The sequence below is a fragment of the Sarcophilus harrisii genome, chromosome 3, assembly GCF_902635505.1.
Source record: "Sarcophilus harrisii chromosome 3, mSarHar1.11, whole genome shotgun sequence".
NCBI lineage: Eukaryota > Metazoa > Chordata > Mammalia > Dasyuromorphia > Dasyuridae > Sarcophilus > Sarcophilus harrisii.
The window spans coordinates 36,459,121-36,477,826 of NC_045428.1; the positions used below are offsets into that span (position 1 = coordinate 36,459,121).

General features: G+C 39.1%; 1 protein-coding gene and 1 pseudogene across 1 annotated transcript in view; both read left to right on the plus strand.

Annotated features, from left to right (window-relative positions):
• The window catches only part of KCNMB2 (potassium calcium-activated channel subfamily M regulatory beta subunit 2), a 285,452-nt gene that overhangs the window by 241,842 nt on the left and 24,904 nt on the right, over window positions 1-18,706 (plus strand). Inside the window, exon 2 of the mRNA XM_031957691.1 lies at window positions 9,936-10,058. Coding sequence (XP_031813551.1) covers window positions 10,003-10,058 — 56 coding nt within the window. The 5' untranslated portion in view covers window positions 9,936-10,002. The remainder of the gene's footprint in view (window positions 1-9,935; window positions 10,059-18,706) is intronic.
• LOC100931313 lies at window positions 5,173-5,980 on the plus strand (annotated as a pseudogene).

The following is an 18,706-nucleotide window of genomic DNA, read 5'->3' on the forward strand; positions in this document are numbered from 1 at the left end:
GGTGCAATTGTCACCCCTATTCCTATCCTACTTTCTAATTTGCTTCATAATTTTGCTTTTAGGTTGGTGAGACTTGCAAGCAAGTAGGGTCAGTTTCATCCCCAAATGTCCTTATCTAAGTACTCTGTACATCTTATTCCATTAAAGAAAAGGGGATGGTATTTGCAAGGTGCTGTACTAGGTGCTTTGATCAAAGTTACAGTCTCAAATGATTCCTTTCACATAAAGCAAAAATAAGTTAAGGATTGGAGGAAAGGGGGAAGGACAGAGCTGTAGCTTGCTAGGCTGATATTCAGCACAAAGGGCATCTTCAGTCTGACCACAGGAACAGTCGCCCCATGAGATGAGCAAGAACACAATTCCTTTGGTTTCTAAGGATTTGACTTGGTACATTTGCCAGTCATTTGCTGTTTCTGCCCAGTGCTCTCCAAGAAAAAGAAGAGAGTCTCAGGGCACAGAGAAACATTCAGTGTCTCTAAAAATCTCTGGTCATTTGGTTGTAGTATTACCCAGATTGTTTTCAACAGAATTTAAGCTGCTGGAGGGCAGGAACTGTCTTATTTTTAGTTTTACAATCCCAGTGCCCAGCATAGGGCCTGGAACATAGTAAACTTTTAATAAATGTCTGCTGGATAAGATGTTTCCAACCAGTTCCAATAGTCTTGTGATGAAGAGAGCCATTTGCACGCAGAGAGAAGAACTGAGTGTGGATCACAACATAGCATTTTCACTCTTTTTGTTGTCATTTGCTTTCATTTTTTCTCATTTTTTGTTCCTTTTTGATTTGATTTTTCTTGTGCAGCACAATAATTGTGGAAATATATGTAGAAGAATTGCACATGTTTAATGTATATTGGATTACTTGCCATCTAGGGGAAGGGGTGGAGGGAAGTTCTGCAAGGGTCAATGTTGAAAAATTATCCATGAATATATTTTGAAAATAAAAAGCTTTGAATTTAACAAAATAAATAAATTATAAATGTTTGTTGGGATCCATTGCTCAGTAAGCACATGATAGAAACTAGTTGAAGGGAAATAAAATTCTTACCACATTTTATTTTTTCATTGAAGAGCCAAACTTATGTACAGCAGCCCTGCTTTCCAAGCTCACTCTAAGGTCAAGGTCACCCAAAGGTGGAGTCAACACTAGATTTCTTTCCCATTCAACTGCTTTAAACACCAGAAATTAACTGCATTTCTCAGTTGTGTGCAGATTTTGAAATCCAAATAAAAAAACTTTATTTTTTCTCTGCATCCTTCTCAATCCAATATTCACAGAAGATGCCTTGTCTCCTAAAGTTTGAAAAGTAGAGTTAATTACTCAGAGTTCAGGAGGGCTGCCTTTGAGCTGAGAAGGGCTTCCAAACAGGCTTCCATTACCATATTCTGAATCCTAAGGCTTTCTTTGAAGCCCAAGTTGTTGGTTTTAAAAAAAAAACTACACACACATACAAAATCTTTGTACCTTTCTTAGAGCAGCTCTCCCTCATTTTAATTAACCACCAACTTCTCAAGTTTTCAACAGTAGTTTGTCATCATGAAAAGAAATTGGCTTTAAATCCATTTATTAGAATAGGCTGAAGAGACACTAAGCTTTTTCTTAAAGCTTAAGTAAAAGACAATTAATTGGAATAAGGATGTCGTTCATCTTCCTTTCTCTGTATTGTCTTGAACAACAGGAGGGAGACCATGATGTCACACCTGATATCCAGGTGGAATAAACTGATCCCCACTATATTCAATTTAATTCAATTTAACAAGCATTTGTTAAGTGACTGGTAAGGGGCCAGAATCTTTGCTTAGGTGCTAGGAATACAGAGACAAACAAGACACACTGCCCACTCTCAAGAAGTTTCCATCCTGCTGAAGGAAAACAACATATACAGATAGTTTAATTCACATATAATAAATAATCTTCCAGTCAATAGACACATCTAAGTGTTTAATGTATGCCAGGAACTATATTGGGTTCTAAGAATACAAACAGATCAGTTCTTGCCTTTGGGAAGCTCATATTCTACTAGGGGAAACAGCATGTTAACAGATAAGTAAATATAAGATGCATACAAAATGTTCCATCAAAATCAATTTATTAAGAGCCTATTATGGGCTGTGCACTGTGCTAAAGTGCAGGGAATACAAACAGAAAAGAAATAGTATTGGATCTTAATGAGTTTGTTTTTTACTGGGGAAGCTGCCATAGGAAATGTCAGGAGAGACTGGTGTAGTAAAAAAAAAAAAAAATAGGGGAGATCTGGAAGGAAGGAGAACGTGCTGGTCTAGATCAGGTTAGATATGGTGAACTCTCATCATTCAGAAGGTGGAAGAGAACTAGAGTACAGTTGGAGGTAGAGGCTAGCCCTCAAAAGCAGGTCATGAAGATAACTAGAGAACCAAAGCAATTCCACTCCTAAGGAAATGCAGATTGTCCAATAATGCTAGTCAACGGGGAGGAGGGGAGGGCAGGGAGTTTTGCCAGTATCATTGGTGAAATATTACTCTCAAAGACTGTCAAACCAATTCTTTGGGAAAGGGTAATTCTATTTAAAGACTTTCCTTGTTTCCTTAGTGCAGACTAATGGACTGATTTAATGTCTGATTTAATCACTGTTCCATTTGATTGTACCTTTTCAAGTAGTTTTCCAAAGTCACTTTTAAAAGCTAGCAGAAGCAATATTTCTTCCCTTTCTCCTGGCAAAGTGAGCTCCTTGGCATCCAGATCCTTTCTGTGGTTATTCACAGGAACTGTCAGATGCCCTGTTCAGTTCAATAATCTTATTCAACCATGATCTTCAAAACAAATGGGAAAAAGGTCTCTCACCTTTATTTTAATCAAGAAATCTCTAGGACACCTCACAATTTTTCTTCATTGACTCCTTGCTCTCCTGTTGACTCCAATAGAGTCCCTACTAAAAAGCTTTGAATACTTTTAGCTGCTAACTCTAATCTCTAGCTAAGAACCTTCCCAGGTCCTCACCCCTAATGAAACATTTTGTTAACTCACCCCCCCCATTTTGCCCCCTAAGGCTGTTTTACCTTTAGCACTGATCTCTCTAAAACATAGAAACTTAGCTGAGACCATTAAATCATAAGGATCTTAATTTAGAAAAAGAAAGAAGGGATGGACAGAGAAAGAGAGACAGAGAGGGAAGGAGAGACAGAGGGAGACAGAGGAGGAGAAGAAAAGAAAGGAAGGAAAAAAGGAGGGAAGGTAGGTAGGAAGGAAGGAAGGAAGGAAGGAAGGAAGGAAGGAAGGAAGGGAGGGAGGGAGGGAGGGAGGAAGGAAGGGAGGGAGGGAGGGAGGGAAGGAGGGAGGGAAGAAGGAAGGAAACTGAGGCAGAGAAAGATTAAATGACTTTCTCGAGGTTACACAGTATGTATCTGATTTCAAATTTGAACACAGGCCTTCCTCACTCTACCCTGGATCTCTATCTACTGTACCACCTACATTAAATCTTACTTTGCACCAGGTACAGTTTTAAGGGAATAAAAAAATAAACAAAATAGTCCCTGCCCTTGATGAGCTTACATTTTACTAGGGGGAAACTACACACACACACACATGCATGTAAAGCCTTGTTGCAATAGTCTAGGGTGAAACTATATATATATATATATATATATATATATATATATATATATATATATATATATAGGCTTTATGTGTGTGTGCATACACACACACACATACACACATGTAAAGCCTTATTGTAATAGTCTAGGTGTGAGGTTGCAAGTATTTCACTAGAGTAATGCCAACGACAGAGGAGAGATAGGGGCATATGTGAGAGATATTATTATGAAGGTAAAATTGGTAAGTTTTGGAAACAGATTGGACATCTGTCATCCTGATAGAGGGTGAGAAGGAGGATCCTAGGATTTGAACCTGGATGACTAGGAGAATGCTGGAACCCTAAACAGTAATATGGAACTTGGGAAGAGAGAAGGTTTGGAGGGAAAGAAAAACAGATAAATTCAAAATATGTTGACTTTGAAATGTTTATTTTTTATTATTTTTAAAATGTTTATTATTTATCTGAGATGTCTAATAGGAAGTCAGAATGTGAGACTGAAGGTCAGAAGAGAAATTAGGACCAGCTCTGTAGATTTGATCATCAGTATAGAGATAATAGTTAAATGTATAGAAACTGATGGGATGCCCAAGTAAAAAAGGTGTAGAGAGAGAAGAGCACTCAGCACCCTGTGGCACATCCATTGCTAGCGGGTGTCAACCGGATAAATATTCAGTGAGAATAAATATGAGAAGGAGCAGTCAAGCAAGAGGTAAACCAGACAGGTAGATGGAAAATCAGGAAAGAGTGATGTAACAAAAACCCAGAGAGGAGATAGAGAAAAGGAGGGTGATTGATGGTATCAAAGGCTGCAGAAAAGTCAAGGCATATAAGGACCAAGGACAAGTCATTAGTTTTAGCAATTTGGAGAGAGTAGTTTCAGTTGAAAACTGGGCTGTAGAATTTGTTTTTTAAAAAAGAATTATGAGGAAAGGAAGTAGAGACATTAATTATAGATGACCTTCTCAGGAAGGTCAGGCATAAAAGGGGGGAAAGGGGCAGCTAATTGGTGCAGTAGATAGAGCCCCAGCCCTGAAATCAGGAGGACCCGAGTTCACACTGGGCTCAGACACTTAACACTTCCTGGTGTGTGACCCTGGGCAAGTCACTTAATCTCAATTGACTCAGAAAAAAAAAGTGGGGGGAAAAATATGAGATAACTAGTGGGGATCAATTTATCAAATAAGAGCTTTTTTATATGACCAAGGAAACAGTCATGGAACAGTCAGTGCCAGTCTACTTTGTGAGCCTCACAAGTTGGTGTCATCTAAGCTTGCCTCGATGAGCTTTTCATAGTGTTTTATAATTCATTTTAAAAGAATAAATTGCCTAGAACTGTCCTTATTTTATGATTTCTTCACAGAAGAGGTCTATATAGGTTTTAAATAAATTTAATGTGCATGTCTTAGAGGAAGAAGAGGAAGAGGAAGGAAAAGGAGGAGAAGGAGGAAGAGGAGGAAGAGGAGAAGGAGAAGGATGAAGAAAAGAAGATGGAGGAAGAGAAGGAGAAGGAGGAGGGAAGAAAGGGAAGAGGAAGAAAGAGAAGGGGAAGAGGAAGATTAAGAAGGAAAAGAAGGAGAAGGATAAAGGGAAGAGGAAGAGGAGGAGGACCTGCCATCCATCAAGCAGATGCTTCCAGAGTCACCATTACTATGGCCAATTGAAAGGTTCTAGTACATCAGGTGAAACTGGCCAAGCAGACCAAGTGACACAATGAAATGGTGAAAGCAATGAAAAAAGTAGCAGGACTGGATGTGGAGTTGAAAGGTGAAGAAAGAAACCTTCCCTCAACCATTTATAAAATGTGATTGGAGCCAGAAGAACATCCTGGTAGAAAATCTGCTATGGGAATGGGAAGAAGAAAACAGGGAAAGAGAAGACAAACTAAAAATGATTCAGAAAATCAGTAAATAGTTGAAATTAAACTAAAATTAATCTGTTGTGACCATTCTGGACAGATGTACTTCACTGCAGCAGCAAACACTGGCAAGTCCAAGGTATTCTATTATAAAATGAAAAGGGATGACTACCACAGGTATCTAGCAGCATTTGCCACCAGAAATGACAGGAAGGAAACTGCAGGGAATGGCCTGGTGGCTTAGAAAGCCCATAAAGTGATAATGATATTGCAACAACAGAATTTCTGCCAACACACTCCATCTCCTTCAAACTTACTCTCAACTTTTCTGTATTCTACTTTGACATTTTTAATTGGCAAAAGCAGCTTTTGATAATTCAGTTGCAGAATTAGATATACTGTGTGAAGAAAGCTATAAGATCTTGACACTTATCATGCAGTTATTGCAGGATAACCTCCTACTACAGATTTCAGATATGCTGGGTGATAATAAAAACAGCATAAAGAAGCCCTGCAGGATGTGGAAGATGAAAACCAGTGAGAGAGACATCAAAGCCAACAAGAATTGGCTCCTCCTCCTCTCTCCCTCAAAATTCCCCATTGTCTTTGAGAATCACCAAATCTGACTTGGGGTTTTTTAAAATAGCTTTCGAAGTTCTTAAAAGCAAGAGTGAATTTCTGTGCATTTCACTGGTCCCCACTTTTAGGTTCTTTAAGACACTGCCAGGACTACAGAGAGGCTCTTTTCAGCATCACTATATTGTCTCCATGGCAGAAGTAGCAAAATAACCATTCGGAATAGATATTACATTGGAGTGCCATTAGGTAAAGTGAAAATCTAGAAGAAAGGTTTATCGCACTGGAGGGTACATGGGATAGCATTTCTCTTTTTTGTAATTAAACCCAATTTTATACCAATGTTAAAATTAATTAGGTGTTTAGATTGAAGTTACGGGTTGCATTGGAATGTTTATTGTAGAGCTTTTGCTGTAAAAACTGTTTCAAAAGGGCAGAAATGGTGCCGCTAACAGCCGACAATCCGCAGCTGCTCATTCTTGCTGCCTTTGACCTTCACTCACAGCAGGTTAGCATTGAAGGTGGTATTGAAAAGCCTGCCATGTGCGTTCAATTCTTTGGTTTTTCTCCTTCCCTCTTCCCCTTCTCCCCCTTTACTCCCTGCCCTCCTTTGCTGGCTGAACCTCTTTGAGTCAGTTCATCCAGCTTGATACTGATTTGTACTACTGGTTATCTGACTAGAGCCACAGATACAGAATCTGTATTGTTCTTACTGAAACATGGCATGGAATTAACATTAAACTTTAAACAAATCTAATTTTTTTTAAAAATGGGGCAGCTAAAAGGCACAATGGATAGAGCACTGGGCCTGGAGTCAGGAGGATCTGAGTTCAAATCCACCTTCAGACACTTGGCAATTACTATCTGTGTGTGACCCTGGCAAATCCCTTAATCCTAATTGCCATACACACACACACACACACACACACACACACACACAAACCCCCCCCCTCCTAAAAAAAAACACAGCCATGTTTGTAAACAGTAGGAAAATAGCAAGTAGACAGGAGAGACTGAAGATAAATCAGAGTAGGAATAATAGAAAGGTTGATCTGTTGGAGAAAAGAGGAGGTAACGAGTTGGTCTCCCTGCTACAAGTTTCTTCCATCTCCATTTCCTCCTCCACTCACCTGTCAAAATGATCTTCCTAATAGCACTCTGACCATATCACCCCCACACACACAAACTCCAGTGGCTCTTTATCCCCTCCAGAATCAAATACAAAATCTTCCTGGTATCTTCATAACCTGCCCCAAACACATACCTTTCCAGTATTCTTTTATCTTAAATCTTATCCCTTCCCTCTCTGCCATCCCATGATGGTGACCTCCTCAAACAAGAAACTCCAGCTCCCTCCGGCAGACAATTTCGCTGGCTGCCCCCCTGCCTGGAATGATCTGCCTCCTCATCTTTGATTCTTGCTTCCCTGGATTCCTTTAAGGAGCAGCTATAATCCCACCTTTTATAAGAAGCCTTTTCCAAGCCCTCTTAATTCTATCACCTTCCCTCTCTTAATTAGTTCCTATTTGTCCTGTAGATATTATCTTTGTACATAGTTGCTTACAAGCTGTCTCCCCATTAGATTGTCAGCTTTTTGAAAACGGAGCCTATCTAGTTTTTCTCTGTATCCTCAATATTTAATCAACCATTAAACATTTATTGAGTGACTACTATGTGCCAGGCGCTGTGCTAAACTTTGGGAGTGTAAAGAAAGGCAAAAACAGTTCCTGTGCTCAAGAAGCTCACAGTCTAATGGAGGTTACAACACAGAATGAAAAGGGAAGAAGTACCTGGACAGAAGCAGGATGCAAGCCTGCAACAGAATGGGAAATGATGGAAGGGCTGTTGTGAGAGCTGCCCTTCTTAAATGGAGGGTTCATTGTCTACCCTCTATACTCTCCAATCCAAGAGAGGGAGGGATCCCAGGGGCAAGGGATATTGAGAAGACGAGGGTTTTAGAGTTGACATCATCTCTTGTAGGATCATGAAGTTCAGGAGAGCAATTGGGTGCAGAATGATTAGCCCAGAGCCCAGTGCACAGTAGGTACTTAATAGATATTTACCAACTGACTAAAAATATATACAAGATGTATTTGAACTCATCTCAGATGGGGAGAATGAGGAAGCCGACTAGATAGCTGATGTCACCTAGTCCAACCCCTAGAGTTTTAGATGAAACTGAGATGCAGAAAGGTTTAAGGGTATAGCCTAAGGTCATACATGTAATAACTAGATCTGGGATTTAAAATCAGGTCTACTTTGTCCAACATTTAGGTAAGACTGTATAGTATCTGATCTTTCTTGAAGCTGAGAAAGGTTAAATGATTTACTGGAAATTATACAGTTCTTTAAAGGGCAAAGTTAAGACTAAAACCCAATTCTCCCAATTCTCACTTGGTCTTTCCCTAATTTTTTCTTCCCAAACCCATCCCATTCACCCCCGTATGATGATTAAAGATTAACCATTCACAAACCATAGGTCCATGATTTAAGATATTGTAACCCACAGATCATAGGGTAATTAATATGGAGCTGGACAGTTCTAACTCTATCCTTGCATTTGACAGATGGGGAAACTGAACCTTGGGGAGAGGCACTGTCCTATCCAAATTCACCTAACTTTTAAGTTATAGAGATAGAATTTCAGTTTCTTTCCTATGTAAACTTGACCTAGTTACTTTGTTTCTGAGCCTCAGTTTCCCCCTCTAAAAAATGAGAAGACTGTGCTAAAATCTCTTTATGTGCTACATCAGTGATTCCAGGTCCTCTGGCTCCACATTCAGCTTGCTTCCCATTACACCAGTCTGCCTCGTTTCCTCCCTTCCTTATGGGCTAGGAAATTATTTTGCATTTGGTAACAGTTTAGCACATACAGAGTAGTTCAATCTTCAGCCTTGGATGGGGAACTAAGTCTATAGGAGGATAAATGGGAACAGATGGGAACAACTTGGAGAGGAAGGAGTTAATTCCTAAGCAAGCCATGTACAAAGGAAAGCAAGCTTCAACATTTACTCTGCAATATGGCTGGCTGGCTGGGGCACACTTAGCATGTTGCTATGAGTCTCTTAATCGGGAAAAGTCCCCTACATTCAGCCTTTACCACAGCCTGGGCAGGCGGAGGAAGCACTTGGAATATACCATGGAATAGCCAAAAAGAAATCACACCTGCCAGATTTAGAGGAAACTGTGAAGGAATGAGGTTTAGCCCCCAGAATTGTGCAGAGAAATTGGACAAGGATAAGGATTTTGTATGGCGTTTGAAGGAAATGGGGGCCATCTCAAGGGGACTTTTTCAGTACAAGTCTTGGGATTGCAAAAGCAAATTAATACAGAGAGAGACAGGGAGAAGAGAAGTAGAGACAAAAACAAAGAGAGGAAAGAGGAAAGGAGAGAAAAAGAGGGGAGGAGAAGAGAGGGATTTAAGGAGAGGAAGAAAAAGAAGAGGAGGAGGAGAAAGAGGAAGAGGGAGGAGAAGAAAGACAGATAGGGAAAGAGAGGAGAGAGAGAGAAGGAGGGAGGGAAGAAGGGAGAGAAGAAGAAACGAAGATGAAAAGAGAAGCTATAGAGACTAAGACAGAGAGAGACAGAGAGACAAAAGAGAGAGACAGAGAAAGGAACAATACTATTAGAAAATAGATATAACATTATCTTTGATTACTGCTCTGGACAGCAGAAAAAGGAAATCACAGGGAGAGGAGAAAAAAAGATAATTTGTTGTCAATTACCAAACTTGGGAGGAAAAAGAAAATTTTTGTGTTTTGTTTTTTTATATATTCCCCTTAGTCATCAGAAGTCGTGTCTGATTTGAAGAAAAACCACTGAGTATTATTGAAATTTGATAGAATACATCCCTGTACACCTAAAGCAAAAGACTTGATTTCTCCCAGGGGGAATCCAACATATGTTGAAGAGTATTCTTCTCTTCCTAGGTCCTTCCGCCATTATTCACAGACTTCCAGCACAAGGAAAGAGCCTTCTAGACATACACCCTCTAAGATGTTTATATGGACCAGTGGCCGGACCTCCTCATCTTATAGACATGATGAAAAAAGGTAAATGCTTCTGGTGTCTCTTTATACTTCTCTTCTCAGGTCATCCAGGAATGAAGCCAACTAGACAGTGTCAGATGTGGAACTGTGCTAATAGTAAGTGCTAATAGTAAATGTCATATATGTGTGTATCTGCATGTGTGGTGTGGTGGAAGAGGGGTGGGGTTGGTATGTGGGAGGTGTGTGTGTGTGTGTAGTACATACTGCAGAATTAGTTACTTAATGTTAAGTCAGTAGACTAGGAAATGACAACCTTTAAGGGAAGACCAAAAGGAGGGAAGCCTGTTAACTGAAGTACAAACATCCCCAGAAAAATGAGGGACACAGAAGAGAAAAAGGGGAAAGGAAGAAAGAGAGGAAGGGAGGGAGAGGGGGGAGAAAGGGAAGAAGAGGAGGAGGAGGAGAGAGAGAGAGAGAGAGAGAAAGAGAGAGAGAGAGAGAGAGAGAGAGAGAGAGAGAGAGAGAGAGAGAGAGAGAGAGAGGAGAGGAGAGGAAAGGAGAGGAGAAGAGAGAAGAGAGAGGAAGGAAGGAAGGAAGGAAGGAAGGAAGGAAGGAAGGAAGGAAGGAAGGAAGGAAGGAAGGAAGGAAGGAAGGAAGGAAGGAAGGAAGGAAGGAAGGAAGAAAAGGAAAGAAAAGAAAGGAAAAGAAAAGGAAAGAAAAGAAAAGAAAGACCAAAGGGAAAAAATCTGGAAGTAGAGGACAGTGTAAAGCTAAGGTGAAAGGGAAGGTCAGCCACACAGTCCATCTCACCTTCCAGTCTCACTTTCTATCCGGATGTTGGTTATTTATTTCATAAGTCTGGAGTCTGCCATCCACATCCTCCCCAAGGGAAAAAAAAGTTTTTCTTCACATCCTCTTTTATTCTTCTGTATCTCTCACTCACTGGATGCCATTTCCCTGCATTTAAAGAAATGGAATTTGAAATGCCAGAAGAGATATTCTGCATATTAAGAGAAGTTTTAAGTCTGCTAATGACTCATAGGATCTCAGCTCTGATCATCTGAGTGGGGCTCAGGAAGATGAAATTGGACATCAAGCCTCTTTTTTCCCCTATTGACACCCACTTAATTCCAGAAAGGAGGCAGATTTTTGAAGCAAAGCTCTGTGGGTCCAAGGAGAACCAGCTTTGAAACACTTTGTTTATAAAAATTCACTTATTTCTTTGTTTTTAATAACTAGACTTTCATATCTCTTTCAAAAGGCTTAAAGCAAAGTGACTTTTCAACTCTGTGAAGGGAGTAGCCTTTTATCTCCTCCAGATGCAAGTTGCTATGATTCTCCCCAGTCTTTCTAAGTACCATATTTACTCACAGAATGTCTTCTTTCTTTGGAACATATTTTGCAGCGGAAATGGATATATGGAAGCCGATTAAGAGGCTACATTTCTCTAGGTACAATCAGCTCCACTTTAGCACATGTTTCTCTCCCCACAGCTGCTGTGGCTCTTTACATTAGTGTCCTCCATGTTCCTGAAGATTTAAGAAGATTAGGCAAAGACCTATGAACAAGTAACTACTCCCTGTATTTATTTTCCTTCAACAGGATTTAATTAAACACACTTCAGATATTTACACGAATGAGAAAGCTGCTTGTACCTGGGCAGGGACTGGGAGGTGAGTGCAAAGAACTGAGTCAGAGTCAGATGAATCAGGTTCAGATCCCACTTACAACCCAGGGGATCTTGGATAGATCATTCCATCTCTCCCGGCCTCAGTTTGTTCATCCATAAAATGAGGGAGTTGGAGAAAATTGTCACAAGTGTGCTTTCCAGATCCTGATCACTGACATTATGATCTCAACTAATCAAAGAATTGTCATGTAGAAGAGTTGGTCATGCTTGGGGCCAGACATCAGATTCATAAGTAAAACATGGCAGAGAGAAATTCAGTTGCAAAGATAAATAATATCAAGTCAATCTCCCTAACAGAGTTGTCCAAAAGTAGAATGAGATGCCTTAAAAAATAATGGCCCTCTTCATTAAAAAACCACAAGCAAAGTTTGAATGACCATTTGGGGAGTACAGAGTAGGGAGAATCATTCAGAGATGGATCAGACTAAACAGGCTTTAAAGTCGTTTCTACCTCTGAGATTAAATCTGAAGCCTCCATGGATCACCCAGTCCCTCTAATTGAGGCACTCCAGAACTCAGTGCACCAGAAACCCTATACTTAATAACAATAGGAGCTAGCATTCATATAATAGTGCTTTAAGGTTTTCCAAATATCTCATTTTAACCTAACAACTCTAGGAGGTAGATGCTGTTATTATCCATATATTACAGGTAAGGCAACTGAAGCTGATAGGTTGAATGACTTGCCCAAGTTCACACAGCCAGTAAGCATCTGAGAGGGGATTGAACTCTTAGGCCAGCATTCTATTCACTGTATATCTAACTGCCTCTTCTAACCACCCTTTATTGTTGTGTCCACAGGAGCCAAATGGTTCCTGGAGTTTAGATTCCCCCCAGGAAGATTCAGAGTTGAGACACCAGAGTATAGCAGCATGCACCATAACTGCTTAGGGGAAGATACAGAATTAAAAGGAAAATAAATTCTTCCTATACAAATCCCCAAAGAAAAGAGGGAAGGAATGATCTTATGATGAAGAGAGCCATTTGCACCCAGAGAGAGGACCGTGGGAACTGAGTGTGGACCACAACATAGTATTTTCATTTTTTTGTTGTTTGCTTATATTTTGTTTTCTTTCTCATTTTTTGTTCCTTTTTTGATCTGATATTTCTTGTGCAGCATGATAATTGTGGAAATATGTATAGAAGAATTGCACATATTTAGCATATATTGAATTACTTGCCATCTAAGGGAGGAAGTGGGGGGAAGGTAGGGGAAAAAAATTTGTAGCACCAGGTTTTGCAAGGATTAATATTGAAAATTATCTATGCATGTTTTGAAAATAAAAAGCTTTAATAAAAAAAGAAAAGAGGGAAGGAGAGGGAAAGAGAAGGAGGAAAGGAAATGATCAAGGGGAAGAGGAAAAGGAAAGTGAAAGAGTAGACAAAGGGGAAAGGAAGGAAAAGGAGGAAGGAATAAAACATTTATTAAGCACCTACTTTGTGCCAGGCACTATACTAAATGCATTACAAATATGATCTTTTTCTGTCTCTATTAGGCAGAGAATCATTTCTAGTTATTTTTTGATCTTTCATTGCCTATTCTCCCCATCCCCACTGTCTCACGAATTTGTGACTTTTTTTGTTTCATTTGTGAATTGAAAATACATTTTCCCTCTTCTGAACAAATTTTCTCTTTAGTTGAGCTTTCTTGAAGCCCAGAATTTCTCATTGCAAATGAAAAATCTTGATTGAGAATGTAACAGAAAAGACAAATCCCTGAGCTAAGAAAATTGCAGACTGGTTGTAAAATACTATGAGATCAAATGAGATATGCAAAGTGTTTTGCAAACCTTAATATATATGTATAATTATGATATATTATTATGATATGTTATTACCCTGAAGACTCTTTGGGAAATCAGTTGATTTGGATCTACCTGAAGCTCTCAGAGATTTTATTCTCTTCTCTTAATCTATTTGAACTTATTAATGAAGCTCTCAGAGATTTTATTCTCTTCTCTTAATCTATTTGAACTTATTAATGGATTAATTAAAAATGAAATTATCATAAAATTCATTGGGAAATTTACTTCATCTCAGAGATTAAGCCTTGGGGACAAGACACAGGAGCTCTGTTTTGGAAACATGGAACAAATCTCATGTGAGATTTGGAGTCTGAGGAACTGAGTTCCAACCCTTTATCTACCAATCACTAACCATGTGAACCACTAGAAACCATGTGAAGTTACATCACCTGCCTAAACCTAGTTTTGCTTCTCTATAAAGTGAAGGCATTGGAACTACATGGCCATGATCTTGGAAGTCCTTTATGCAATTTCCCATTAATTAAAAAAAGAAATTTAAGAAAATTTAATTTTGAAAATTAATTTAAAAAATTAAAAATGATCAAGATATCACTTGATCTAAAAAGATCATGTAGATTAATTAATATTATTTGTCTATTGGTTGCAACGTTGCCTGACAGCATGGTTCAGTATTTTAAATGGAGGGGTCTGAATTCCTACTATGTGGTCAGTTAATTTGCCATCTAGTATAATATATATGGGAGTTATCATGCACAAGGTGAGAGGTAGCCAGACATAAAGACAGAGTTAGCTTCAGTCAAGGAGTAATAGATCAAGCAATATAGGCCATGAAAACACAAATAGTAATTGGTCAAAGAAACAGGAGAATCAATATGGTAGAAGGCAATGTCCCTCTAAGCTAGAGCATCACCAAGTCCGAGTTAATTCCATGGCAGACTCGGTTAGACAGAACAGTAAAACAAGGTTCACTTTTGTCATTATAGCCAAGATATCCCTGAAGGAGGACACGATCCAGCGGCTCTTGTTCTTGTCCTCTGAGTTAATAGTTTGGGTTCTCCTGGGGCTAAAATATGGAGCAACTCCATTTATTTTCTGCTCAGCTGGCATTCAGCAATCTCAGGCCCCATGGGTTTGCCCTCAGAGGAACTAGCAGAAGGGCATTTCTCATTGCAGCCTGGAAGCTAGAACTCTTAGACCCAAAGCCCTTGCTGATGTTCATTTTTAATATTTCAGAGAAAAACATTCCTTCTGTTAGTGAAAACTGATCAGAACATTTAGTCAGAAAGACCTTCATGGTAGCTTTGGTTTCATCTGTTAATAAATAGTAGAAAAGGGAAGTGAACTTAGTTCCTTAGACTCCAAATCTCGCATGTTTTCCATTATTCCATGCTTCCAAAATGGAACTCTTGTATCTTGGCCAGATTTAATCTCTGAGATCAAGTAATTTCTCAATGAAATCTATGATAATTTCATCTTTAATTGATCCTTTACCAAGTTTAAGTTGATAAAAAGAATTTGATTCAAATGCAGACTTTAAAATATCCTGGAGAACTCAACCAAGAATACTGAAACAATAGTATAATCACAGACCAAACTGCTGCCTACAATCCCTGAGACAAAGCAATGATTCGTAAAAACTTAAGAATAATGTCTTTCATGGATTTAGTCATTCAAATACTTATAATTTCTGAACTACATGGGATTAAAAGCTTCCCAGATAGAGGAGAAAAATCCTGTGGGGCCATGATGAGATACATATAATACTTGTGGTACAGTCTGCTACTGGCATCCCAAGGAAACTCTCAGAGAACCTACAGATGATGATCAGACATCTGAATATTTTTATTCAAGTACAAAAAGCAATTATGTTGTTCATTTGTATTAAGAACATTAAATTTAAAAGACTAGTAGCAGAAATAGCAACTTTCAAAAGACTATTTCTTTCTGAACCCCATTGAAAAAGATGAGAAGACCCAGATGATAATAAAAATGAAATTGAGGGCAGAATCACTGAGTCACAGAATCTAAGGACTGAAAGGGATCAGTGGTCATTTAGTCCAAGGTCACATAGCTAATGTCAAAGGTAGGATCCAAGTCCAGATTTTTTCTCATTCCAAATCTATTTCTCTGTCCACTGTACTTTCCTGCCTCTGTCTCATTACCAGTAAGCCAGTCAAACTCCACATTCAACAAATCTTCAGTTTGGAAGAGATTTATTTAGCAGCTGCTACCAGGCACTGCAGGTCTCCATCTTGCAATTAAGACTAATAATAACAGGTCCTCTCTTCTTAAAAGGGATGTAGAGAAAATAAAGTCTGAAAGAAAGCTGCTCCAGCAGTTGAAAGATAATCTTTACTTCTCTGCCTTCATTATTCTAATAGGAATATATTGTGGCCAGTAAACCTGATGCCGAGGAAACTTGGAATTTGATGGTTGTTTTAAGGTCAAGAAAGAAAAAAACACCCGTTTCTATTTCCTCTATTACTCCCCAGGCTCTGTCTGCTCCTGTATGAGTGTGTGCCTGTGTTTAATTAATATCCAGATAAGTGCTGGAGGATCCACCAGAATGTACTTCATGGATTACTCTCAATTTGGAGCTTGGTTGCCCTAAAATTTTGTCATATTTAATTTCATTTCAAAGGAGAGAGAGAGAGAGAGAGAGAGAGAGAGAGAGAAGGGATTGAAGGAGGGAGAAGAAAGGGAGAGATAAAGGGAGGGAGCAAGGGAGAGAGGGAGGGAAGGAGAAAGGGAAAGAGAGAGAAAGAGGGAGGGAAGAAAGGAAGAGAAGGAGGGAGGAAAGAAAGGAGGGAGGGAAGGAAGGGAGGAAGGAAGGATGGATGGATGGAGGGAAGAAGGAAGGAAAAATGAAAAATTGGGGTCTTGGACCTATTTTGTTATAATGAAATATTCTTTTGAATAAAATTGTATAGAATCAGAAGACTGAAGGCTAGAAAGGATCTTAGAGACCACGCAAGAAGGTCCTCAGAGAAGCACCGCAGTGTTGTTAAAAGAGCTGAGGGCCTATTAACAGAAAGACCTGGATTCAAATCTAGGTTAACAAAGTTCTCGAACCTCACTAAGCCTCAGTTTCTTAGTCTGCCTACTCGGTCAATAGTAGAACTTACCTCACAGGGTACTTGTGAAGGAGCCTGATGAGTAGATATATGCAAAACACTTTTAACAAAACATTTAAAGTTCCAGATAAATGTGAGCTATTAATCCTTTCTAATCCAACCCATCATTTCAAATGAGGAAGCTAAGACCCTCAGAGGCAGAGTGATTTGTCCAAGCTCACACTCAAATATGTGTATATGTACACACACATACACCCACTTTAGGTAGAAGTCACAAAAATTTCTCAACGATGTGAGCTGTCCACAACTAATCCTTTAGGATTCCATATCCTTAAAGGTCTTTCAACAGAGGCTGGACAACCACTTGTCATCTATGTTATGGTGGGGGTTCCTTTTGTACATGGGTTGGATTCATACACATATGCACATACAATTACAGGTATACATATACATGCATTTACTTTTTTGTTATTGTTCAGTAATTTCAGTCACATCTGAGTTTTCATGACCTTATATGGGGTTTTCTTGGAAAAAGTACTGAAATGGCTTGCCATTTCCTTCTCTAGCTTATTTTGTAGATAAGGAAAATGGGGTTAAGTGAGTTGCAAAAGATCACACTACTAATAAGTGTCTGAGTCAGATTGTAATTCAGGTCTTCTTGAATCCGGGCCTGGAATTTTATCTACTGAGTTGCCTAACTGCTCCATATATATATATATATATATAATATACCTGTATGTATGTGCATGTGTGTTTGTATATACATATACATCACGTATATGTGCATATACATATGTATGCATAAGTACATATTTGGTACAGACTAGTGATTTCATCTGTATAGGGATCTCTTGGTGTGGAAACTTCCTTTATCAATAGAGATCCACAACTTATCTACAACTGATAGACTTGGGGAGTTATCTGAGTTACTAAATAGCTCATTGATTTGCCCAGTTCAGACAACCAGTCTGCATCAGAAGCATGATGACCATCCTTGACCAGAACCCACCCTTACATCCATGCTGGTCTTCTAGCCACTACATTGCCTTGCTTTATAGAGAAGGGGGGGTTATCATCACCATCCATGCTAACCAACATTGATTAGCTTGAAAACTTCCCTTTGGTTTGTCCTTTGTTCTTCCAAATATTTTCTTTGGGGATTTTCAAGAATAGGAGTAGAGATTTAAATGTAAATAGTATAACAAGTTTTATTTTAGAACTTCCACCAGGTTGGCTTGAAAATTTAGTCCTCTGAAGCAGGTTGAAGTTGGTGGACAGGCAGATTTATTAGTGGAATTAAGTCTCTTTTCTTCCTTTTTTTCCTTTTTCTGCTCTTTCTTTTCTTCTCATGCTGGTTTAAGAGGAATATTCTATTTTTCATTGTAAATTTTCTATTATTACTTATAGGTTTGTTCTTTAATAAAAATAAACTTCAACTCTGACTGAAAAAAAGCAAAAGAATAGGAGTAGAGGAGTACACAGGTCCATTCCATCACATCCCTGGCTGCCCTCTCTATGGCAAACATAGTGCCCCTTTCCCATTCCCCACCTAGACCATCGATCCCACCCACTCTCCCCGCTTTCCATCAACCAGGTCACATCCACAACCCCCTGGTGCCTCTGGTTCTGTGGGAGTCTATAATTTTTGCCTCCTCTGCACATTCCAGAGAATATGAAGAGCATTTATAACCATTTCCAAATTGCTATTTGTTTTCAAATCACCCGTTTGAATCATTTTTATATGCTGGTTGTTCTGGTGACATTTCTGACTGATTGCACTGTCTCTTTTATGTCTAAAGCTTGACATAAGTTATGCTGTGGGACCAGCTAATGTTCTAGGAATGCCTGGCTGCCTGCTTTCATCTGGGAAACATGCAAATCTCAATTGCAGTTATCAGCCTTAAATACAGTTTGATAAATAATAATAGGAAAGCAACATCAGATTATAACTTTACAGCAGGCATTTGAAGTCTGGCAGAATCGGGCTGTCACTTAATGCTTGCAAAGACTTCTTACCTAGCTGAGTTAGCTGGAGAATTGGGATTGATGATGATGGTGATGATGATGGTGAAGAAGAAGAAAAAAATGAAGGAAGATGAAGATGAAGAAAGACAAAGGAGATGAAGGGAGAAGAAGACAAAGAAGAAGAAGGAAGATGAAGAAAGACAAAGAAGATGAAGG